Genomic DNA, 25,703 nt, shown 5'->3' with positions numbered 1-25,703 from the left:
CTCTGAAGTAGCTTGTGACAGCAAAACCTGGGGACCTTGCTGTAGCAAACCTCACCCAGCAGCTTTGCTGTAGCCTCTCCAGCCAGAGGGAAGGGAAGCCAAGGCAGCGGCGGCATTTTTAACTCAGGTAAACCAAGCGGGTTCAGGTGTGGCTAGAGTAAGAAATACGGTGTAGACAGAGGTTAAAAGTATTTCACCCCAGCATTGGTTGCTTGGTGTAAATCTCATAGAGGACATTCACCAGAAAAGTGGTTTCTGGAGACTTCTGCCTTGAATTTGGCTGACTGGGAGTGGGGGGAGAGAGGAAGAAAAACCGTGAAAATACAGCAGTAGGAAAAGAAAAGGGGGTGATGACAAAAATTCACCTTTCAGTCACTGCTTGGAGCAACTTTGTTGACACACGGTTCAACCTCTCCAGGTTGAGTTGCCTTACATCCAGCACTGCTACCTTTCCAGCTGTAACCCGGGCACAGATTCCTTAAGACTCATGTTCCACAAGTAGTATCAGGAGGCCTTGCCTCAGAAATCCAGAATCTCCTTTCAGCTGAAGCTGTATCTCATCCTTTGACCCAGACGGGTGGCCACAAAAACCTAAGGAGAACGCGTAGCAGTTTGACCTGCAGAACTGATCAGCCAAAAATCAAAGGTCAGGATACACAAGTACATAGCAAATTGCCCATTTTCCTCAGATGTTTGACTAGCAAGGGAAAACATTAAATTGTCTTCTAGGATATTAGACATATGTATGAACTCATATGCTTTGCTAGGCTGGTTTAAGATATTTAGAAACTTGTTCTCCATTAACCCAAAGAAAAGAAATTAGAGAGGAAGATGTAAGGGCTTGCTGCTTTTTTGGTTTTTTAATTGCTCTGAAAGACTAAGCTATAAAAAGTTCACAGAGCAGTCACACTAGAAGATTTCATTATGCCTTTGCTTACTTTTTAGGTTTACTACTTATTAAATAAAAAGCCAAACATACACATATTAACTTAAGGAAACCAATGAAGGGAAAGTATATGAACCTTTTCAAGCTTTTGAATGGGTAAAGCATTAAGCTGTGGAAGTAATTACCAAGTATCTAAACAGGTTTGATTTGGCAGAAAGTAGAACAGCTTTAATTTACTGTGGAAACATGAAATCTCTAAAGATTCAAGCTTTTGGGTTTGCATCTTACTACGAAGATTATTCTTATATGAAAACATCCCAGCATTTATCTTTAAAGTCCTCACTTCTGAAGAGATCAGAAGCTGCATTACTTTTCCAAGTAGCGTAAATCTGAAAGTTTCTATAGCATACAGCACCGGTGATTATGCGGTTCTCCAAAGTTGAAAGCCTCATGTACTCATGCCCCGAAGTGCAAACATGCAGTTTAGTATGAACAAAACTCTACTTAGCAGCTTAAACTGTAAAGCAGTAATTTTTACCTCGTTACAAATGATTATTTGGCTTCATAGTTCACTGTATATTACAAAACAATGTTTATGCATATTTGTTTTCGGGTTACTTTTTCCAGAATCCAGCAATTAAATAAAAGCAGCATTTTGAGAGGAGAAATGCACCATTAATTTGCTTCTCTTTTAATTTAAGATGACTCCTTTTAAATAAAAAGCATTTGCGATGATGAATTTGAAGCAGATGCTAAAACAATTGGGCTCAGGAGCCTGCAGTTCATCCTCCTGAGACCAAGTGGTGAATCTCACTTAAGGCCAGGCTCTTCTGTGCAGAAAACTAGATTTATACACACGTACTTAGTAGATGCCTTGCCGTGATTAATCTCAAGCAGGGAGGAAGCTGTCTGTATGGGCTCTGTCTGTTGTTTTTCAGCCCTTAAAATAAAGATCAAAGGCAGGGATATTTTTCCCACAGTGGCAAGTGGCAAAGGTTCAGGATATCCTCACACCACCTTCAGGGAAAACCATGCCCAGGCCTCCTGAGAAAGAGGAATACCCAAACCCGTCCCTGTTTCATTTGAGGAGAAATCCCCTGAAATGGAAACATCCCCTCACCTCTCCCAGTATTTAACCCAAACCACCCCAGCGGGGGACGCAGCCTTTCTGACCTCAGCAGGCACCAGCGATGGCCTCGAGTAATGTTCAGAAAAGAGCACCCATCACTCCAAAGGCCTTTGATAAATATTGGGGAAGAAGGTCCATCTGAGTGGGAAAAGCCCAAGGGAAAGCTCCAACACCCCCTGCCACCAGGAGACCTAAGGCCAACTTCTGCATTTCTGAAGGAAAAAGTCACGTGCAACAGAAATCAAAGTCAAGCAACCAGGTGTATTTCAGCCAAGCACAGCTTGCTGCTTTTTCCGTGGAGGGGCTGTAGCTGTGCAAGTACTGCGGTAAAAACTAATATTTAACCCTTGCTGGGGAAAACAGCAGGTAGGCTGAAGTTGTTGCAGGGACCCTGATGTACCCTGAAGCTCTTTTTGGACCTCTCACAAACTTGCCCTCATTTCCTACATTTTGGGGGGTGAAAAAAAAAAAGCCTCCAGAAGAAATTAAATACATCCAGGAGGCCTGTAGATGCCTTTTTCTTGCTAAGGCTCAGCTCCCTTGAAATCAGTCACATATAGCAAACTTTGTCCCTCGCCCTGATGGGAGGAGAGGCATGTGGCACTCTCCTCCACCCCTCCAGCAGACCAGCTGGATTTGCACCCACGGGCATAGGACAGACGTTCTCCTTGGTAAGCACTATCAAAGTTCAGCTTTATGCTGACAATGAAATAAAAAAAATAAATAAAAAGGGGAGTACATATTGGAACATTTTGTTTCTTCCACGTAATACTTTCTGAAATAAAATCATTTCCAGTTAGAAAAAAAAAAAAAAGTTTTGCTGCAAAGATGACAGGACATTGCCAGAACTTTTCCCCTCATTTTCTTCTGAGAAAACACCTTTCAGAAAGTGAGGGCATTTTTCTAGCCTCACGTCTAAAAAAGTGCCGTGTGCTGATGGAGCACTGCTCTGTTAGAGCATCTTTGACAGGATGCATCATGGCACTCTTCCTACAGCTACGAGTGACTGGAGCAGTTGTACCAGGATAAAAACACGTATCTATATATAAAATACACACACACACACACAAATTTAGCAAGAAACAAAGCAGCTCCTTCTGTTTTTGAAGATTCATCTTGCCCAGAAGCGTAAAGCCTGACTTGTGTGCAGCAGTGTAGCAATTCTCTAATACAAGAGATGGATGCAGCCCAAACCACAACCCCCCCTTTTATATGTTAGGAGTGCTGCTAATTGAAACAATTTGCCACGATTCATTTATGTTGCTGAAATAACACGCCAGAAGTTTCTAAGTCCCTGTAAAAGGACTGTCCATTCCTCCAGGCTGGATAAGTTTTCCACACCAGAATTCCTCAGTTTCAAAGAAAATTAGGTAACCCATGCTTACGTAATTACTGGGAAGCTATACTTTATAAAAAATAAACCAATCACTAATTTGGATGTAGGAAACCATTTATACTAAAGGAATGAGTCCTATAATTTTTTTTTTTTTCTAGTTTCTAGCTTCAAAGTTTTTGGGGAGACAGATTTGCTCCCATCTTTGTGTCCGCTGCAGCTCACAATTAAATGCTGGCTGGTGAAGATGTGCACATGGATGAGGGTTATTCAGCTTTTTGCTTCCTCCCTGCCCCCCAACAACATTCACATACTTAAGTTTATTCTCTGTCACACTCACAGGCATCCCAGGATAGTTTCTTCAGAGTAACATGATTTTTTTTTTTCCCCCTAGGGTCAACGAGTTGAAGCCTCAATATTAGTCTGGTGTCAACAACAATAAAAACAACTTTTTCCACTTCTTACTGGTGCTCTACAAATTTTGCTCTAATCCAAAGAGTAATAACTTGGCTCTTGATTTATCTGGAAATTGCACTAGACTATTCACATACATACTTAAAAATAAAGCAATTACTGAGTGCTTTGATCGATCGAGATTGTCCAAACCTCACAGATTCAAGTCTAAGCAGCAAGTAGTAGTATCTTTTCAGCTTTGCTGCTTTGGGCAACAAAACCCTCCACTTCTCTTTGCTCTTCAAAAGCAAGTAACATTCTGGCGAGGAGTTTCTGTCCTCCTATAGACCCCTGCCTTTCAATTAATGGTTAACTAGACTTAGAAATTTTCATTTTTAGGTAAAGACCACTGCATGGGAACTACTCCAGGATGGCGCAATCTCAGTGAAGATGCAAACGATGAGTACTTTCATTTACATTCGTATTAAGTGGCAATTTTGCAGAAGGCCTAGGGACTGGCTGATCCTTGCTGAGTTTCCTATGCCTTCCAAGAGTAGATATGACTAATTCAGCCTAGGATCCATTCCCAGCAATTACTGGGATCTTCGGTAGTGAGGATTTCAAACATTATTTTCTATGTGTGTTAAACTTGCCTCAAAATAAATTAAAAAAAATAAACCAAGAAAGCAGTCAGTATGCTTTCTTGCGCTTTAATTTAGAACAAAAAAAAGGCTTCACACATTTTCATAAGGGTCTCTTCTGGGCTGAAGGACTAGTCTTAAAAGGTACTTTTATGCTATTATCCCTGAAAAAAAATTAATTTGGAATTCAATTGTATGTGTCAGTTGGGCGTGAATAAATGACAAACATCACGACCCTACCGAGACGCCACTGAACCATTTATTTTTATATTGAAAGCTTCAAATATTTTACAACCTTCTCCCAAACAATCTAAACACATGCCTTTAAAAACAGTAATTAATGGTGTATCACTGGCTATGCGAGAAAAAGGACACGCACAGTCAGCAGTATATTATCCCAGCAAACTAGGTTCTCTAGAAACCCATTTCTATCATCTAGGGCGATGGCATAGCTACCGACAGTCAGACATCAAAATACTCGAGGCTGAGTTTACACACACACACGACAGACGTACACTAGTTACTCCAGCTGGTAGTATCATTATATTTTATTTTTTAAAAAAATTAGAGTCACAACTTTCTCTTAATGAAAAGCAAACTGGAATTTGTGCCTGAACTCTTACTCTAAACACACCAAAGCACAGTGAAAGTCAACCTTAGACTGGAAACGACTGTAAACTAAGGTCTACATTGTCATACCAAAAGCTGAGTTAAAACAGAACGAATAAAAATAACAGTCAACAAGCATCATATTCTTCCTTCAAAGAGCAAGAGGTTGTCAACAAAAGCCTGACGTCCATTACATTTTCTTCAGTTGGTTAGAAAGAACATGAACTAAAAAATTTCATCTAAGCAACTGCAGAAACCGAGCTAGAGGGATGAGACAGCCTTGAATTTCTCTTACAGACTTCTCATTCCTTTCCAATAAAAGAACTGAGAAACATTGACCAGATGAATGCACAACTGGACTACTCCGATAAAAATGTATTGTGGCCATTCAGTTACCTGAGAAAAACAGATATCAGTATTGCAGAAATCGTTTTAAGTTCTCAAATGACATTAAAACGACCCAGTACACTTTGAAATATGTGATCCCAGTGACTAGCCAGAAATCTAGGAATACATATTTCTATATTAAAAGTGATAAACATAAGCAAGAAAATACCTGAAACAATTAAAAGGCACTTTTAGAAGGCACATGTTTTGCTATATGCTACAGAAAACTGAGTCAGATAAGACATTACATTGAATGTTATAGTGGTCCAAGCAGTATAACGGAATACACTGTTAAATACACACACTTGACCGTATAAAGTCGATTTGCAATGCCAGCATAGTTAACACAGGAAGAAATCCACATTCTTTTTTGATGTAAACAGTAAGGTTTCTAGTAAAGACATTTTCGTTTTAGACATTGTTACACATTTAACATTATTGCATGCAACACTGTCTAAAAGTTTTATGGCACCTCTGTATATCTTTAGGCAAGAAGCAGTGACAATAAGACATTTGGAGAGAAATTCTCAAGTCGTCAGGTCTAGTGCTGCATGCAAAATTGCAAACATCCTCAGTAACTGCACACCTTGACAAGCCCGATGTTTGTATATAAAAGGCAAATTTATTCATATACCCATAGTCCTCTGCATGAAGATCTGACCCTCAAGTTTTAAAAGGCACAGAAACTGAGGGGCATGCTAGCTACAGCACTTAAAAATGAGACCTATTATTTATCTGATTTCAAGAGGTGGCTTTCAAAGGCAGCTAGATGACTGAAGTATAAGTCCCACTAGAAATCAAGAGCTGTCCCCACCATCATTTCAACATGGTTGTTAAATTCAGGTTGATGAAAAAAAAATATCTAGGCTTTCCTTATGGATTCACTCTCACACTTTGCATTTCAGAGAAACTACCTGCTGGAAATAATCTGTTTTCTTTACTCCTTTTTTTGATCCTTATTAAATAACCAAGCACCTCTAACATGTGAAGTGAAATACATTACTAAACAACTGGATGACCACATCATTATTTCTTCACTGAATCCTTACTCTTACTTGAGCCAAAAGCGCAAGGTATTAGTAAAGTGTGAATGCTACAGGCAGCTGAACAGAAGCACAAATTGTTTTAGATGTTTAAAACTGTTTTTGTAAAAAAGCAAAGAAAATACAGGCTTTGGTGTAGGCTCACACAGTGCTATCCAAGTATTATAACATCAGTTGGAAATTAGAGAAAACCCGTAACTTTACTTCCAAACTAGAAGAGCCCAAGCTCAAGCGTTCACGCTGATTTACACACACAGAGCTCTTCCAGGCAGCATACACGTTCTTTCACTACACTTACGTAGCCACCAGTATGCTAAATACAATGAAATTCCAAGCAGCAAGTGGTGGAAATGACAGTGTCCCCGCCTTTGCTCAGACGTTAGCAGATTGCTTAGACATCTGTGCAACCTGGAGCTGCCCTGAGACGGCGATGGAGCCTACGCCTTCAAGGAGTCACCAACCAACACTCCAGAAGAAATGACTTGCGAGAGGAGGACGTGCTGGCCAAAACACTGCCCCCACTCTATTTAAGCTGGCAGTTAGGAATTCATTTTCCTGATGTCTTTATAATAAAAAGCAGGAGCGTACCTTTGCCACCTGTTTCACAACCAGAAGCGCATGCAGTCCTGGAGTGTCTCGACTGTTTTTGAGTTTGCTAGATATTCGCTCTAAAACTGAAAGCTATCAACAGCTGAAGTTTAAAAAAAAAAACAAAACCCAAAACACACACAAAACAAAACAACATCAAAACGTATTTAAAAATAACACTCCTCTTCAGGTTTTTTTTTTTTCCCTAGACCCTTGTCCTTACAGGTCACCTGTATTTCCACAGGAAACTGCTATACCTGGTGTAAAATTACTCCACTAGACCTTCCTGTTCCTTATTTTCCAGCAAGGATGTGCTCGTATCTCCATTATTCTCTTCATTTGCATCTCCATTGTCCTCCAATGGCCCTGATTTCTGATGAGCAAACATATAAGCGTCATGGTCTGTGTCCGTCAGAGGTGAAGGTTCCTCGGTGCTAGGAGAGCGTTTAATGTCTTTTTTGAAGGAGAATGGAGGTGGAGAAGGTGGCAAGCTACCAATGGGTCCATCGAAAGGCCTGTACACATCAACTTCTGGAGTGACTGAGCCATTGGATTCCTTCAGCAAGTGCCCATAGACCATAGCATCATCAATTACTGCATAGACATGAGATTCATTGTTTTTCCTCCCTTTTGTGAATAAGCCTTGTTTTTCAGGCACCTGGGTATTCACGTCAGCATTGTATACTCCCACCATGGGATTCTGGCTTTTCTTCTTCCTGTTACAGAGTGGAAATTGTTAACAGGTCAGAAACAACACATGGCTGGTGCATTTGAACTCAACAACAGCAGCTGCTGTTTACCCATCCCAGCTACCCAGGGCCAGGCAGCCTACCTGCATTGAACGCTTTACTTGCAATCTTGGGAAAAATAACTCTTGAGTATACATGGTTTTTTTGGCAGAGCAGAAAATAACTTTACACTATTCGGTTACCTACTGCTGTTCTGCTGACCCTGAAGTTTGCAAGATTAACTCCAATGGCCTCCCAAGTACGGGCATCCCAGCTGTGCAGTGTACCGAGTCTCCCAACATCCACAGACACTAATAGGACCTAGAGGCCGTCAGATCCTTACAAAACAAGGCTGAGCATTGCTGAAGACCAGTAAGATAGTGGGTCTTCTATGAAAGTTGAATGAACTTTTCTTGATTGCACTTTCTGGAGTGACTGTCCCCAAGGTAGGAAGACCAAAGGCTGAAGATTTTTAAGCCTGTATTTGTAAAGTCTTTCCTGTGTGGCAGAGACATGTGCTCATAACTGCTCTAGGCAACATATTGCACAAATTCATTCCAAGCTCTACAGCTTCAGGACCCAATCCAGCACTGAGCATACATGTACCAGAAACCCCAAGCTATTGATGACTTCAGACTCTGCTTGCATGAGTAAGGCTATGCATGTTTGCTTTGCACAACCTAGTTCTCTCCCCAAGGGCTTGTCTCATAGGAAAATGCTCCCAACTTGAGGTGCAAACTCCAAAAGAAGTTGCTGGAGGTTGTATAGATGAAAGACAGCTCTTAGTATATCTGAGTGAGTTTACAGCTTGTCTAAACAAAGCCTTGTCTAGAGCGACAGGCACAACAGCCACATTCATTGCGATTTCACTTCACAGGAATTGCTGATGAAGTCCAACCAATACCTTACTTCCAAGACAGCCAGAAGTCTGTGCTAAGTAAGGCCAAGGTAGGCAATCTGCTGGGGGTGGAAGTAACGTGACTCAAGGAATGGTGCTCTACTCCTAAAGTCAATCAATTTAGAGTAAAGCAGCATTCCTGGAGGTGCGCTACTTCAACCACCAGCACATTGTCTACCTCATGCTTCAGACCCTTGGTCAAGGGATCTATATCAACACACGAAACAGAGGCCTCAGCAGCTCTCCTGAAATGCCTTCTTGAACTGCCAAATTACACATGCCAAATTATGGACTTACTTCTTCTTAACACAGCACACAGTGAGTCCAATAGCCGTGAGAACTCCAGCCCCAGCCACCACAGCAAGTATCACTCCTAGGTCTGCAAACAGACAAGGTACAAGGACACTGAGCAAGAGAGAGAAAACATTCAGCTTTCTTCTAAAAGCCAGCTGGGTTTGAACCTCCTCAAGAGTTTCCAAGCATACCAGCTGCCTGCAGAGCAGGACTTTCCAAGCCATGCTCACCATGGGGTAACACAAGCCCTTTCCAAGAGGTTGGAGGCCAAGCCACGACAAACTCCTGCTGCTAGCAGTGGAGCACAGCCAAAAAACCCAACCAACCCACCACCCCACCTCCAAGAATTCAGTATAGCTCATGGGCTGTTAAACTTACCTGCAATGTCTCACGTGCCTCTGGCTGAATAGGCAGGGAAGAGAAGAAAGTACAGAGAGAGGCAGAGAGGGATTCAACAAAGGAAACAGTGGCATTTCACCAACCTCCCCTCAATACAATCTTTTCCTCCAAAATACACAAATTGTGTTAACCTGGGGTTTTCTAAGAGTCATAAAATTGATCAGGAAAGTCCACGTGTGAGCAAAGAAAAATGCTGCATGTTTTAAGAAATATACATTACAAAAAAGAAAAACAACAAGGAAAAAAATTAGAAATTAATTTGATACTGTTTCAGTTCTAGCCTGTGTAGCCAATACTTCTACAGACAGCAGTCTCCCACAGATGAAGAGGAAGTGCAAATGTGAAGCAAATTTACACAAGCAAAGCCTACCCTAAAAATGCCTTTTTAAAAATGATTTATGTTTCAGGGACATGAAAGACACCAAGAATGCAGATTTTGCTGTTAGCAGTCAGCACACTCTCCACTAAATGGTCAGACCTGCCCCAGGGATGATTTCCTGCTCATGTGGACACCGAGACTAATTGAACTGCTAACATGAAGTAAAGATGACTTGGATGAATACGTTTGCATAATCAAATCCCAAGTTGTTCACCAGGTCTGTGACCTTGGGAGGGAAAAATATCACTTGATCTTCTTATACCTTCTGGCTGTGATCTCCAATTTAAAAAGATAAATTAAATAAAGAAAATAAAATCCAGTCTTACTGACCCCAAGCCCTGTAATCCCCTATCTCATTAGAAAAACCCCTAACCCTCCTTCCTCCCCAGCCTCTAGAAGTACCCAGCTGTAACTCTCAGAGGTTTTTGAAGGACAGGTATTTCTGAAGGCAGGGATCTCATAAAACCCACACCCAAGGAGGACCAGCATCCATTACTGTTCCCCGAGGGAAAGCAAGGAAACAAGTGGAAAGCAAACCAGCACAACCTTACAGGGCTCACCTATCTGCTTGTCAGCAAAAGTCACCCAGAACTGCAAGTCCAGCTGCATCTTGTCCACGGGCTTACAGTTGGAGATGTTTACCCAGAAGTTGTGGTACATATTTCGGGGCTCAGGCAGAAGCTCATCCTCACGGCGCACAGTTTCCTCTGCCCTCAGTGTCTCTTCCTTTATGTTGACATAGGCACGGCCCGTCTCGCAAGTGATGCCCATGCGGTCCTTGGAGAACCCTAGGCGGGCAACTTGCTTGCTGGGCACAATGATGTACCAGGATATGGAGACATAAGGAGGTAGACCATACAGCCAGTTGGGAGTCTGCAAGTAAACTTTAGCTTTTGGATCTGGTCTCACAGTGAAAGTGCACTCATCTGCAGTAAAGGAAAGGAATAAAGGAATGAAAACTTAGTTTTGGTACTTCCTTTATTTTAAAGCTTTCTCTTTCAGCATGTAAAATTATCTGGTCTTTCTTCTCCATAACAAAAAAGCATCACTTATACCTGTGACCAGCAAATTTATAGTCACCTGCATCTCAGTACCAGCAATACACCTCACCTATCATCCCTTCCACATTAGTAATTATCACAGTTAGCACAGATATACTTGCAGAATTTCCCACAACCAACTATCCACCACCTGGAGTACAAAGTTCCTTCCTTCTTCCAGGAATAAATCACCTCAGTGATTCAGATAAAGATTGATCCAAGCAATGGCTCCAGGACTAGACTGTAAAGAAGTGAACTCTTATTTCTGTTTATTCATATGTGCTCTAGCAAGCGTATTGAGAGATCCAACACTGTACAACAAAGTAGTACAAGCCACTACCTTACCTTTAATATGTGGCACAAAAGACATTTTCAGATCCTGACGGTTAGACTCATTGAGGAATCCTTTACCAAACGTTTCTAAGGATATGGTGATATTATTCCTCATCTGAATCTTTTCAATGGATCCACCAGGACAGAATGTACCAACTTTCAACTCCGTCTCTGGGGTGGCACTAACAATGCTGTAACGGTAGCTTGTGTTGCACCTCTGCTCCGGGACGCATTGCTGAAGTTTCAAGGACGGAGATGTAATTTCTGTGTTGATCAGATCGGGAGCCAAGAGCTTCCAAATAAACTTATGCAGCTGAATCGGCAATTGGGTAACAGCCTTGGGCACCGAAAGGGAATAGATATTCCTCTGACACCACCGAAGATCGACACAGCCTGCAATCACAAAAACAAGTCCCAAGGGTTGTATTTTTCTTGCAGAGGAAATATCTAGTAAAAACAAGTTTTCCTGTGTACCAGAGTACACATACCTAGAGTACTGTCAGTTTTGTGTTACAGACCCAGATAAGCATTTACCTGAGATATATCCTCTCTTAGTAACCTTTACCCAAACATGTATAATTTGTAGTTAAAGAGCTTTCCTTAAAAGGGTGCAGGACACCAAAGATACAACAGATACGAACATATTCAAAATCCCTCACTCAAGATATTACTTTTGCTATATCACTTGCTGACTGGGACACAATTGCAGCTGAGGTCCAGATATATACTTTAAAACTCTTTCTCTACTGGTAGTTGAAAGCATTTGGGAAAATCCTACACGAAGCGGACATACAAGCGGCACCAGATGCATTCCTGATGGCCATCTTGGTCCCGCATTTTCATGGGCAGATTTGTGGCTCTCCCACTCTGTTTCCATATTTTGCAGTTTTCAGCGAGAAGATTCTTAGGTGCCTTCTGTCCTTTCCCTTCTAGGAATAGCTACGCAGTTTCTATTTTCTATTCTAGAATAGAAATGAACTGAAATAGAACTGAATTATATTTTTCTATTCTAAAGGTAGAATGACAGAGCAAACAACAAGGTCATCTCCAGATTCATTGCACCCATCTCCCAGCCAGCCGAAGCCTGGTTTCCAACCTCACTCTACTGAAAGCCCAAGCGAGAGAGGATGTTTGGCTGATACCTGGGGAAAAGCATGCAAAACCATTCCCTAGGAAACCACATTAAGCCACTTTGGTCATACTTATGCCTTTTTCAGCTGTGATCCTCAGATGGGACAAGTCCTTGCACAGAAAGGAGATCTTGTAGACGGTGCCAGACACTAAAGTCAAGACGCGGTCGCAGGTTCGAGGATCCTTACAGATCAGGCATATCGGTTCAGACATGAGTGGGATGCGGCCGGGCCACCCTTTGAAGTGTATCGTTACAGTCATGTTGTACTCCTTGCTCAGGTCGACCAAATGGGTGACATCTGCAACGAAAAACATCCCAGAGCAGTTACTGGCAAGAAGCGTGGAGTGAAGCAGGACTTCGTCCATCTCTTCTCACCCCACTAGACAAGCAGCTGTTACAGCCTATTTCTACATTAGCTAAGAAATCATTATTTACTTCTTTCCATCACTGTAATACAAACTCAGGCAGTATTGTATCACTTCTAATTTAAGAGGTTTGAGCCTTTCCACACACAAACCCCATTTCCCCACCGCTTTCCAGCTAGAACAGGGTAACACGGGTAACAGGCCCCTTTTGAACAGGTTAGGCTATAATGCAAGGAGCTCAGCCAACTATGGTAGATTTGTTTTCCCCAAGAGGTTTCTCTTATTTCCTTTAAAGTCGGTTCTACCGGTCACACAAGAGTTGATTGGAAAAAGGTTCTCCATTCTCAAATTTGTTATTTATTGCTAGATTTCCATCTCAGCTAACTTTTTGTTGGTTCAGGTTTTTTGGAGCCAAGCTGAAGAAAATTGTCCAAAGTCACTAATTAAGCACATCTGGTTGTCTGGAGTCAGTTAAAGATTAAGGTAATTTAAATGCAAGTACCAATATGCTTCAAAAGGGAAAACACTGCCAAGTACTGTACTTCAGCAGAAGTGCTGGCAGTCATTATGAAGGTCACTGGAGCCTTCAAAGATGCTTCCTAAAAGTCTTTTCTGTTTGGCAGTTAAAAACATACAGAGATGCCACAAATTGTCAAAGTCTGTCACCATGCCGGTGGGAAGGCTGAGGATCACACCTCGCTCGACTGCTTGGTTTCCCTCAACGGCATGACTGAACTCCCACGCTGCCCTTCCATTTAATTGCTCAAAATCATTCTTCCAGAAATAGTTTCTGATTAGCTGTAAAAAGCAAACCTGAGAGCTAGCAGAGTTAATCCTGAAAAGAAGAGAGCAGCTTCCCCTTCCTCACCACTAGCCACCACTTCTCTTGCAGTCCGCCCCTTTCCCTGTACCCCACCGCACACCAGCTGTAATGCCCTCCAACCTCACTGGACCTGAGGTGCCCAGGTGCACACAGCGACCATTACCCCTGCCACCCTCTCTCCAACAGCGAGATTCAGCTCAAAGATCTGCTTAAGGAGGCATGTGCTGAGGCCAAAACTGCTTAACACTTTCACTTAGTGGGACAGACGATGGGACAGAGGGTACCCTCAGCAAGTTTGCAAGAGCGGGGCTGGAAAGCAGCTTTGCAGAGAGACCTGGGGGTCCTGGTGAACACAAAGTGGAATATGAGCCAGCCATGTGCTGCTGAAGCAAAGGTGGCCAACAGCTTCCTTGGCTATGCTACAAAGCATCAACAGCAGGTTGAGCAAGGCGAGTCTCTCCCCCTCTGTTAAAGCACTGGTGAGACATCTGCAGTCCTGGGTCAAGTTCTGGGCTCCCCGGTACGAGAGAGACATGGATGTACTGGAGTAAGGCCAAAGAGCCACAAAGATGCTTAAAGGATTGGAGCATCTCTCATAGGAGAAGAGACGGAGAGAGCGGGGACTGTTTAGCCTGAAGAAGGTGGCTCAGGTGGATGTGTGCACGTGTGTGTAAACGATACGTGCCAGACTCTTCTCAATGGTGCCCAGTGACAGGGCAAGAGGCATAAATTGAAATGCAGGAAGTTCTGCTTAAATATTAAAAAAATATATATATACTAATGCAAGGGTGGTCAAACATTAGAACAGGTTACCCAAAGAAGTTGTGGAGTCTTTGGAGATACTCAAAATCCAACTGGACATGACTCTAGGCAACCAGTTCTATCTGACCCTGCTTGAGCAGGGGGTTGGACTAAACGATCTCCAGAGGTCCCTGCCAACCACAGCCATTCTGCAAGTCTGATGTCCTACATGACTTGCTACAGCCAATCTGAACAACAGGGGTAAGCAGGGATGACAAACACCTTCTTCCACATAAGCTAATGCCAGTTGCAAATACTCAGAACATCTGGAAAGGAAAGGGGGGAAAAAAAAAAAATAAATCCAAGATTATGGCCACAGCCTAGTTCACGAAGATTAACTATCATGTGGAAAGACAGGTATCGGATCCACAGAGCATCCTTATGCTGGCATTCGGATTTGAACAGGTGCCTTCAAACAAGGCACGTGTCTCTGATGTCAAAGAAAGCAACCTGATCTAGTGGAAGGTACCCCTGCCCATGGCAGGAGGGTTGGAACTAGATGATCTTTAAGGTCTCTACCAACCCAAACCATTTTATGATTCTGTGATACTATAAAGGACAGATTTAAAAAAAGATATATATACTATTATTACTCTTCATTTTCTGTTTTTAGCTATGGATCTCAAAGGCATAAACAAAAAGTGAAGAAAATAGCTCTCTCCTGTGTGGGAAATCAGACACACAAAAAGGCAAGCGGTCAGGTGGAAATCTACAAGTCATTGCCACAACCAAGCACAGAACCTAGGATTTCTACCATAAGGTTACTCATTCTTCAGAGGTTTGGGGTTTTTTTGGTTTTGTTTGGTTTGGGGTGGGTTTTTCTCCCCCCCCCCCCCCCCCCCCCTTTTTTTTTTTTTTGCGGCAGCTAAACACAGAAAGGGTTAGATCCAGAAATTATTTTGATTGGAAAGAGCTATATTTTCCTCTTATTTAATGACAAGCACCACAGACAGCTGTGGAATACCCATATGTTTGGGAAGCTTTGAGAATATGCAGAGACCAATGCATTTTTAATAAGAGCCACGTTTAACTTGCACACTGCAGATGGAATTTTGTTTTTGTTTTTTTTTTTTTAAATTATTATTTGTTTGTTTTTAAATAAAAGTTTCAATACTGTCCTGAGGGCTGAATTTGAATCTTCTATGAAATTCATATAACTTAAAAAAAAAAAAAAAATCACTCGTGAGATCCGATAAAACCCTAGAGAAACCACTGTTGTCTCTTAAATCCAAGTGGTTTATTACTTGCATTTCATTCAATAAATGACAACCTGTTTTTTATTTTTTAGATGATTATTGTCTTGTCTACTGGCCATAAATACATTAAAATTCCTCTTTGCTTTCCCAAGTAAAAGGGAGATAAAGCTGATTAACCGAATACAGTGTTTTTACTCTGTCTGGCTTCCAAGGTACAACACACATAAATGTAAGCAAACATGATTTGGTTAACAACAATTTCAGGAGGATTTGCTGTTCGTGAGTGGAGCCAGACTAGATAGACAAAGAATTGAGGATTACAGTGGTGAGATGCTACAGACCCTTTCTGGATACGTGACTTCAAGTTACAGGCCATTCAAACTTTATTCCCTCTAAAATGACTTGGAAAGCCTCTAAGTAGTTCCTCCTGCAGTGGTAGTCTGGAGTGTGGACTTCCCTCTGCCTGCTCCTCTGCAGTGAGGGCACCTTGATTATTAATCTCCACCACGAACTGAGGTCAGAGCTAAGAAGCCAGAGGATAAATCACTGACTTCATAGCTCATTACCTAGACAGGCCTTTTATTTCTGTTTTTAGATAGATGCTGTGGTATTGCAAGTCATCGTGTTAAGCCAGTCTGAATTTAGGGCAAGAAAACAGAAAAAAAAAAATTATTTTCTTAGCGTAGCCACAAGCAGCAAGAAACCTAAAGAACATCTGAATGTGTAGGGGATATTATTATTGGAGTATCTTACTGACACAGAAGTCACACTAGAAGATGTTCAGGTTTCCCTAGGAAGCAAAATAAAACTCCAAGGAAGGAAGAAAAGAAGGAAAGAAATGCATATTGATGCCATTAGTAGTATGATGACAATTTTCCATCTCAAATTTCACCAGTTGATGCTATAGATTCTGACCAGCTGTGACAGCAGGTTTCACCTTGCTAAGTGCGACTGCTTATGTACAGAGCAGAAACGTGGGCTCACATTTTAAGAAAGGTCTTTAAAATGTTGAATCTTACGTCTGAAAATAAAACTGTCTGAATAAGCTTGAACTTGATTTCTGCATTGGAGAATAGGCAGCGACATGTGAGCCTGGACAGTTCCAATCAAGCAGTTACGGTCCTTGCCCGATAGCTGGATCAGGCCCCCAGAAGGAACACAGTCGCAAGGAAAAGCTACCTGGTGCTTAGCTTTGTTTATATAATGTGCAAGACCTCATACCGCAGGTGTTAAAGGCATTTTTTAATTACACAGTGCAGGCGCTGGAAAAGGAAAGGAATCTCCATTTACAAGCTACAGTGTAAAGCTACAGAGCTTTACACTCCATTGCAAACTGCAAATTTCAGCATCACCGCTCGCCTTGTCGTAACAACGGCCGGTGGTACCCAGGGTGGTAAAACAGGCATTGCTTGGCAACTCACCTCCTTAAACTCAAGGAGGGTCCAAAGTTCAAGAAAAATGACAAAAACCATCATTTATCTTCCTTGTGTTGCTCAGCTCAGGCATCTGTAAGCAAAAGCAACGGAAGGGGCAGGCAGGTACTTACTCTCATCGACCTGCGGGTGCTGAACGACGACTTGGAAGAGCAAACGGAGGATGCCCGGGTTCTGGGCATCCTGATCGCAGCCCTGCAGGGACAGGTTGAAACTGCCAGCGATATTGGCAGGCTGGCTGTCACTTAGCTTGAACACCTCCGGGTTGCTGAGGGAGCCAGGGATGTAGTACTCCACTCTCTCCTCTTTCCTTTCGCAGTTGGAGAGGCTGTAGTTGTGGAAAAACACGCTTGCTCTCATGTTGGAAGGAACCACAAACTGCCATGTCATGAGCTCGTCTTCTGGAAAGCCCAGTGGGTAGTTTGGGGACATCAGGGTGACTGAAGACTCCCCGTTCAAAATGGATTCAATAATGCATAACCCTAAAATTGGGGGGGGGAACATACAAAAGTTGCAATTAATGAAGACACACTGGCATATCTAGCACCCCAGCAGCGTATTTTTATTTTGACAGTGAGATCATCCACTTTAGCTACAGATTAGGTTATTACAAAACCCTCAGACTAAAACATATACTCGTGTTGATGCTTTTGTCTTCAATTACAGAAAAGGTAAGGGTTATATTAATGCTGTATTTTCAGTTTAGTGGGTTCACCTTTCAAGCACGTGGACAGAGGCGCCTTTATTTTTTGGAAAGATCCTAGTTCCTACTTCTGGTCCTGGCTTTACAAGAGCAAACATGCAACCTGACAACTACTGCTGCTTCATTGGGTTTCGGGAAACAAAAGATGTGAGCTTTTATACCAGCACGGAGCTCTCTGTCCAAAAACCTCCCAGATCTAACAAGAGCACGCCAGCAAAGAGCCTCAAATATGCATGATAAAACACAAATGCAAACCATGGAGGCTGTGTAAGACACTTTATGCTTGGATGACTCTTGGCAGCATGAAGTTGGGTACACAGAGATTATGGTCCCGCTCTAGGACTCCAGCGATGATGTGCAACTGCAGGGACTGCCAGGAGTTACAAAAACTCATGTTCTAGAAGCTTGAGCCTGGACCAGGTCCCTTCTATAACTGACGGCAACAACTGCAGAATTCTAAGTAAAGAGCAAGAACATGTCCCAAAGAGCATTTCTCACGAGATCACAAAGTAACCCACTGATTGCTATATAATATTCCAGGTATTTTAAGATTATTACACAACATTTTATGTTACTGTGCAGGCTGAAACAGATAGCTGCATTTAAGCAACCTCACGTGCCTTCCAGGCACTGCTTCTCCTTTTCCCACCTTCCTCTCCTGAAGAGAGGCATTGGTTTGAGACTCTAGCAAGTTAAGGAAGCTTTATTTAAAAATAAACAAACCCAACTACACACTGTAACCAGCAAATAACTCTTGGCTCATTCTAATTATGCTATCTAGTCTCACCTAGCCGAAAAAATAAAAACAGAACAGGCATGTTTCAGTTTTAGGGAATTTAAAGCCATTGAAAATTAGTAGCGTGCACCAAAAGCAGCTTCACAACAGTTTTCGTAATTAGGTTATTGGTTATTATATATTAGGTTATTATATATTTCGTAATTAGGTTAACCAATCAAACTAAGATATTTTGACGCTAGAAGAGCAACAGGTACCACACTAAAAACCACACAGCAACAGCTTTTAGAAAAGATGAAGTGGAAGGGAATTAGGGGTAGCAGCACCAAAACTAGAAGGTTACCTGAGAAGAAAGGTTTAAAGAATTCTGCTGCAATCTGCACCAGGCGATTACAGGTGAGGAAACACTAACTACTCTATACTTACGTTTTATGGAAGCCCTGTTAGCTATGCTGAAGCCCGAGGTGGTGAGAGGCGAGTCCCATGGGAGGTGCAGAGACATGACGACTCCTCCCAGCAGCTTGACACGAGACACCGAGCCGTTCCTGCAGAAGGTGCCAATGTTGACTCTGGCCGTATCGATACAGCTGTTGATGTTGTAGCTAACAAAATCTGGGCACGTCCCTCCTGGTTCAATCTGTCTTAGCCACGGGGTAGAAAATTTCAGTTCAAGTCCAGCCTTTGTACTTGCCTTCACATCCCAGATGAAAGTCCTGTTAAGGCGAGGTAGCCCCGGTGGGTAAAGCTGAACGTCTCCAAAGGGACACGGACCTAACACACAGTCTAAATGCAGAAAGAGAACAGCTGTGATACACTCTGGAAAGCATTCAGGTAAATGAGGAATTTGACACTTGCTGCTTCATTGCTACTTTCACAATTTTTAGGTTGCACTTAACTTCTATATGCATTAAAAGACAGTCCTATAACATGGTCACATGCTATCTCCAAACAGGACACTCCTAGCCCATAGAGCAGACAGGATAAACCTGCTTTAGTCAGGCTGACTAATAGAAGGGATTCATTGTAGTATTCCTGCCTTGTTTGCTGAAGAATTTAGAAGGTATGTACTGAACAGGGTAGAGAGCTGAATGAACAGAAGGGTGAAATTCAACATCAGGAGAGATGGAAATCATGGATCTAGAGAACCAATTTTATCACATCTCACTCTGAGAATTCCTGGCAAAACATTCATCTTTAAATTTTCCACTGCTTGCCATGAACTATATCTTCTTTTCCTTGGTGCCCTGATGGACAACCTGTGGCCCAGAGTTTGCAGAAGTGATGAGTAAAAACAACTGCCACTGTAGGATTCTGGGAGGAACCTAGAAAATTTTTCTTTAAAAAAATCCAGATTATTGGTATTTCAAGTTGGACACTAAAAATAAGCATGCTTCAATCTATGTCTAGGCTCCAACTTAAAAGAAGAAATATCACAAGTGCCATCTTACAAATATATCATGAAATATTGTGAACATTACTATTTGCATGAACAACATCAATAAAACTCCAAAACGTGAAGAGAACTCTCCTTGAACACCATCCCAAAAATAGCAAGATGCTACCAAAGACTGAACGACCAATGAAGTTTGGGATCTTGTTGAGAAGTAGCATCTGTTCATGCCATTAGAGAGTACATTAACATACATACACCAGGGATAACATTCACAGCAAATGAAGGTTTAGTTCCAACACTTCCAAATTTTCAGTTTCTTGACTTCAATAATGTTCATTAAATATAAGGAAAGACATGCATGTCTTCAATGTTTCTGTTGCCCTTATAGACACAATCAAGCTGTTCAACAAATAATGTGGGTAATATATCATTATCAGTGCTCAGAGGCTTTGGAAAGGGAAAAAAAAAAAAAGATCAGCGTTTATTTTTTTAGTATTTTATGGGTTTATAAACTGTGGGAGAAGGGAAGGCAGCAAGGAATTGATGCAACAAGCTATCATTTAACTGTTTCTGAAACAGCCAAGTTAACATTAATTCTGCCACCCATAATACAGACTACTTTAGCTTGTGTAGTTTCAGTAATTCAAGGTTATTTACCAGTGTCCAAAGATTTCTTCTTACCCAAGATTATAGGGGATACCTTTTTTTTTCCTTCTACTGTATTAAGGTATGTGGTTTTACTGGAGGAAAATTACCATGGGGGAAAAATTAAAAAACTGTATCTTACCAATATTTTTCTGAATTTCCATGATGAAATACTTCTCTGGAGTACTACAAGTGAAGGTAAAAGTCACATTCTCCCCAGGATTTATTTTGAGTTCAGGTCTCCTGACATTTTTAACACGAATTTGACAGCTTGGTGAAACACTGGGTCTCTGTTTAATCACAACTGTGATGCTGTCCACCGTACGAAGAGAGATCGTAAAGGAAGCTAAGAAAGAAAAACAGACATGTTTTGTTACTAGCATGTATGAGTATCACCGGCCTCTCCACACATCCCTGCAGATGCCGCATTGTCAGAAGGAATATTTGCACCCACGTTCTCAAAAGTCTCTGGTGTTGGACCTACAGAAAATGCCTTGGCTCTTCCAGTCCAGCACAGACGATAGAGAAGTACGCTTGCTGCATGTGTCCAGAGAGAGGTATACATGGAATTTGTGTAGGACCAGTTCTGCTCCAGTTTACCTTCACTGGTGTTACTTATTTCACATTTTTAAAGTAGCTCAGCTATTCCTTTCAAGTTTCTGTTGTCCGGACTTTGGTTGTTTGTCTGTCATGCCCATCATAGATGGGCTTCATTTTTGCTTCATTTTTGAAGGCACCCATGAAGTTGTGACTCAATTTGGGGAGTTTATTCAGCAGCCAAACAACAAAGCAACCCTCAACTTAAATTGTACACGACAGTAACAGATGAATCTCTGGGTATGCCCCAACAATTACTGCAGACCAGACTAGGTACTCCGGTGATACCAAAAGCACATACCAACAGACACACTTGTGGTCATGGCCATCTCCCACCTTCCCCACCTTTTATAACTCACTCCCTGAAGGTATAGGACATCCATCAATGCCTCTCAGCAGCGCAGAAGGCATCTGTGGCCTGGGACGGACCGTGTGTGCTTGGATACCTCCTCTTCATCCCTGACATGACCATCACAGACTTACAGCTTTTGGGGAATATATAAAAGCCTCAGCAGTCTTCACAGATTCTAACCCATCCTCAAGCACTACCGAATGCAGCAGCAGCTCTCACAGGAAATACTGGAGCCACAGAATAAACTGGTTGTTGAATAATCTTCTCATATTGACTTGGTAGCAATTCATCAACAAATGGACCAAACTTGACTGTCTTCTAAAAACATACACGCAATATAAGACACAAAGGAGCACCAACGGGACGTTCAAGAAGACTAGAAAAGTTATTAGCATCAGTTTGATGCTTAGAAAAGATTGAGCCCAGCCCTGGCTGAAGCGAGTAAAGTTTGCATTGAAGTCAACCGTATCCCAGCCCCAGCTGAGAACCTGAGGCCAGGTCAGTTGGCAAGTTTTCTGCCACTTGTTTTCACTACTCTCCCCTCCTTATTTCACGGTACAGAATATACAATCACAGTGTCTACAGCACTTGTGCTTTTAGTGTTTATGGGGAAAAAAATAATTTATGTATAGACAAAAAAAAAATAAGAGATCTAGAAATAAGGGTACTCCAAGTTCGTTCAAAAAGGTCTGTTCCTTGAGTGGGACACTGCACAGGGCTGCATGACAAAGCTCTGCCCATATGCCAGCTTGGGAATCCTCTTGCTCATTAACCCCAATAAAGAGATATTTACCCTAGCAAACCCAGCAGTGCAGCACTCTGGGAGAGCCCCTGCAGCCATTCCCACCACCAGGCAGCGTGCCAGGAAGGTGTGAGAGAACAGCTGGCTCAGAAATGCACATCTGCAGGGCACCCCAGGCTCTACCCAACTGCTCACCATCCCTCGAGCTCCTTAAGATCCAGCCTGGCCCATGCCAGCTGCTATCTGCGTGGTGGTGGTAAAGAGGCTGGCCAAAGCCCAGAGACCTGGGGGCTCACCTGGCAAGGGTTGTAGGGAGCAGGGCCAAGCTCCCCTTGATCGGCAGAGTCCTCTCGTGGCAGATGAGCACACCAGAGACCCTCAACCAACCTACCCACCCAACTCAAAACTTCAGCCATCGCAGCTGCAGAGAGAAGCGTATAGCACTAGTGACTCAAGTTCCCACAAAAACCACCTGTCCTATTTTTAAACCTGCCTTTTAAAATCTCCTGATTTTTACTGCAATCTCATGGTTTTGCAGGGCCTGACTTTCATTGTAATATTTTGCAAAAGCCCTGGGGATCGATCAGTCAGCACGGGCTATCGTCCTTCCCTGCCACTGGGAACATTGCAGCTTCAGGTTTGCAAACACCAGGCATCAAAATCTCACTGCTAGGGGGAGAAGGGCAGAAGAAGGTACTCAGAGATACCCCATTGTGCTTTTATTTTAGTTTTGTTGGTCTTGAGCCTTTTTCCAGACTTTCCAGCTTTTCTACACAATCTTGACGTTAAAAGAGACTTAACAAGCCCTTGAAACTGCCTTACTTATTTGCCACCAGGATCAAAGGCTTTAAATGAAAACCTCAAACCCCACGAGGCTTGCCAAATTTCTCCACGTACTTGTAACAATGAGTTTACCAATCCTCTATACCATTAGCAAGAACCTGGTCACTTAATAACTTTCCTACAGCTTTTAAGTGACAGGACAGCCCTCTGCCCTGAGCACCTACACTGAATTCCCTCACCTCTTCCAATGGCTGGCACCACTTGACATCTGAGTTCCTGCCTTAGAAATGCTTTTGCAGAGGTTTTCAATTGGGGTTTTCCCTGGAGTGGGGAAGGAAAAAAAAAAAAAAAAAAGACAACCATACAGGCTAGGAACTGCCTTGTGCAATAACCTTCCAAGCGCACAGGGGACAATCGCAGGGGCAACGTCCATGGGGTGGGGAAGAGAGTAAAGCAAAGCCAGCAACCAGAGCTGCTCCTCCTTGTGCTTCAGGAGGAAGCAGTTTTCAGAAAAGAAAGTGAAACAACTAATTCCAGCCTAGCCCGGAGTTTTGTTTTCCGTACTACTGGACGCTTTTGGGTTTTATGGGGGTTTTTTTACTATTATTTATCACACTTAGTGCACAAAATATCCTTTGACGCTGATGGTCATAATTTTTCTGATGTTTATGTCATCCAGATGTGAAGTGTAATAGCATAGTACCAATAATTTATAGCTATGGACAAAAGAGACTTCTTTCTTGCATACGGTAATTCTCACTCTCGCCTACAGCTTATAAGTAATGACTGAAAAGTCTGTTCCTCACTTTCTTGTCAAACAGTTATCACTGTTCCTTTTCCCATCCCTGGGACAGCACAACCACACAGCCAACCTAGCAGGATGGAGAAACGCACCAGGGCCACTAACAGCCAGCACTTCTGCACCAGATGCTTGGGCACAGCTCTAAGACCATTTTTAGACATGAGGATTAAGTTTAAGCATAACCTTAAGCACATGACTAGCTTTAAAACAAAACAAATACATGCCCTGAGCTGAAACCAAGGAACAGACATTATGAACGACATTTTAAGTAAGTGAGTAAATGCTTCCTACAAGGGTCAAAACAAAGCATCGTCTCCCCCAGCCCTTGAAAGACCTGACTTCTGCTGCCTGGGTTTTTTGTCCCCCATCCCCTTTCCAGACTTCACGACCACGTAGTCATTCATGGGATCTCCCTGCAAGAAAGACGACGTTGGGCGACGGCAGGTGAGACGAGGCTCCTGCCTGGGGTAGTGCATGCACACAGCAGCACAGCACACAGGAGAGACTGACCTTGCCCTCAGCTGCAAGGAAAAGGCATAAAGACACGGACAAAATAAAGCAACGTTGTCTCTAGTTTTCATGAAGCCAGCCTCCTGAAACTCCACAGATAATCATTTTGGTCAAAGAAATAAGAGCGCAGTGCTGTAATGTCAACAGCAGCCAGCTGCTGGAGGTGTGCTATCTAATCTCATTTTTGTAGGAAAAACAGTGATCCCAAAGTCACTAAAAATGACTAAATGGCTAAAACCCCCAACGCAGCACAATAGAGAGACTACTTGAAATCGCCTTTATTGCAGAGCTTTTATAAACACGAGTGAATCTCTCTGTGACTCACACCCATCTGTCATTGTCTATGATTCCCACTGCATGCCTTTTTATTAGGATTACCAGTAACTGTACACATTTCTTGTAAAGAAGGAATTTCCACGCCTCGTTAATGCCGCACAGGGATGACACACAGGATATCCAAACCAACAAGAGGGAGCATTGCCAAGCTGGATCTAGTCTCTGTCTACACAACAATGAAATCGTTGGGCTGGAAGATGTCAGGTGAAGCCTCCAGTCCCGAGATGGTTCACAGGGTGACGTAGACATGTGATGTCACGCTGAACTTTTTTTTCCCCACTCTAAGCCATTACAGTTTTTCAGCCTCCCTTGGCTATTTCTTCAACCGGCCCAATCTCAACCTGCATCTTCCCTGCCACAACTGGATTTCGCTACTGCTCATCCTTGTTTAAGACTGCTCCTTCACGACAGTTGTCTCATCACAGCATCTCGTTATCACTCAGTAATGCTCCTCTCTGCGCAAATGCGCCTTGGCTAGCTTTTTCTCAACAGTATGACTTTTCCAAACCTTTCATCAATTTTATTGCTCAGAGCTCTCCAACTTGAGTTAGAAACAAACTGCATAGTGTAAAACAAGTCGGATTACTCCTCGGAGTTTAGCCTAAATTTATCTCCTGTGGTTGCACCTGACACTAATCCCCTAGTATTTTTTAATATGTATATATAAATGTCAAAAGGACATTTTTCCTGTACAAGAGGGGGGTGCAATGTAGAAGACAGCTAGAGGAACAGAGAGCATGCGTATGTACGTACAAGGAAAGGACTTGGCAGGACAGCAATTTTTATGGCTACGTAGAGTGCCTTGCTAAACAAAGCAGGAGTGAGAACAGAGTCCAGCTAGTTTTGGCTAGAGGGCTGCATTTTATTGCAGCAATTTATCCATAAGGATCTATAGACTGTTTCATGACTTCACCGGATGGATTAAAACAATAAAAAAAAAAATCCCAGACAGACCAAGAAACCAAAGCCCGCAAGAGTCCCCAACAAAAAAATCCCAGATATTAATTTACCCCAAAATAACGTACAAAAACCGTTGGTTTGCTCATTCTGGTTAAATCGTGGGCTTGTTCCACTTCAGCCATTTTTAATAAAAACCATTTGGATGGGACTGACTCAGACACCATTCATGAGCCAGCAGCAGCTGGAGGAGACGTGCTGCTGCAGAAGACGAGTAGCGGCAACGCTCGCTCCGGATATGAAGTACCTGGATCCAAACGCCTGTTCTGCCCGAGGGGGATCTGAACCCACACAACCAACACACCTCTCCGGAGAAC

General features: G+C 42.6%; 1 protein-coding gene across 2 annotated transcripts in view; it reads right to left on the bottom strand.

Moving 5' to 3' along the window:
- Positions 1-4,928: 4,928 nt before the first annotated feature.
- Positions 4,929-25,703, bottom strand: part of CDCP1 (CUB domain containing protein 1) — a 29,093-nt gene continuing 8,318 nt past the window's right edge. For both annotated transcript variants that reach the window (XM_075493338.1, XM_075493339.1), the window contains 8 exons: positions 20,450-20,653; positions 18,696-19,052; positions 16,944-17,312; positions 12,283-12,510; positions 11,093-11,473; positions 10,268-10,633; positions 8,933-9,014; positions 4,929-7,725 (listed from right to left, as the gene is read on the bottom strand). In XM_075493338.1, the coding sequence (XP_075349453.1) occupies positions 7,278-7,725; positions 8,933-9,014; positions 10,268-10,633; positions 11,093-11,473; positions 12,283-12,510; positions 16,944-17,312; positions 18,696-19,052; positions 20,450-20,653 (2,435 nt within the window). In that variant the 3' untranslated portion in view covers positions 4,929-7,277. The remainder of the gene's footprint in view (positions 7,726-8,932; positions 9,015-10,267; positions 10,634-11,092; positions 11,474-12,282; positions 12,511-16,943; positions 17,313-18,695; positions 19,053-20,449; positions 20,654-25,703) is intronic.

This window comes from Mycteria americana, chromosome 2 (assembly GCF_035582795.1).
Source record: "Mycteria americana isolate JAX WOST 10 ecotype Jacksonville Zoo and Gardens chromosome 2, USCA_MyAme_1.0, whole genome shotgun sequence".
Classification (NCBI taxonomy): Eukaryota; Metazoa; Chordata; class Aves; order Ciconiiformes; family Ciconiidae; genus Mycteria; species Mycteria americana.
Note: the sequence above shows the minus strand (reverse complement) of the source record. Positions and strands in the feature narration are given on the sequence as shown.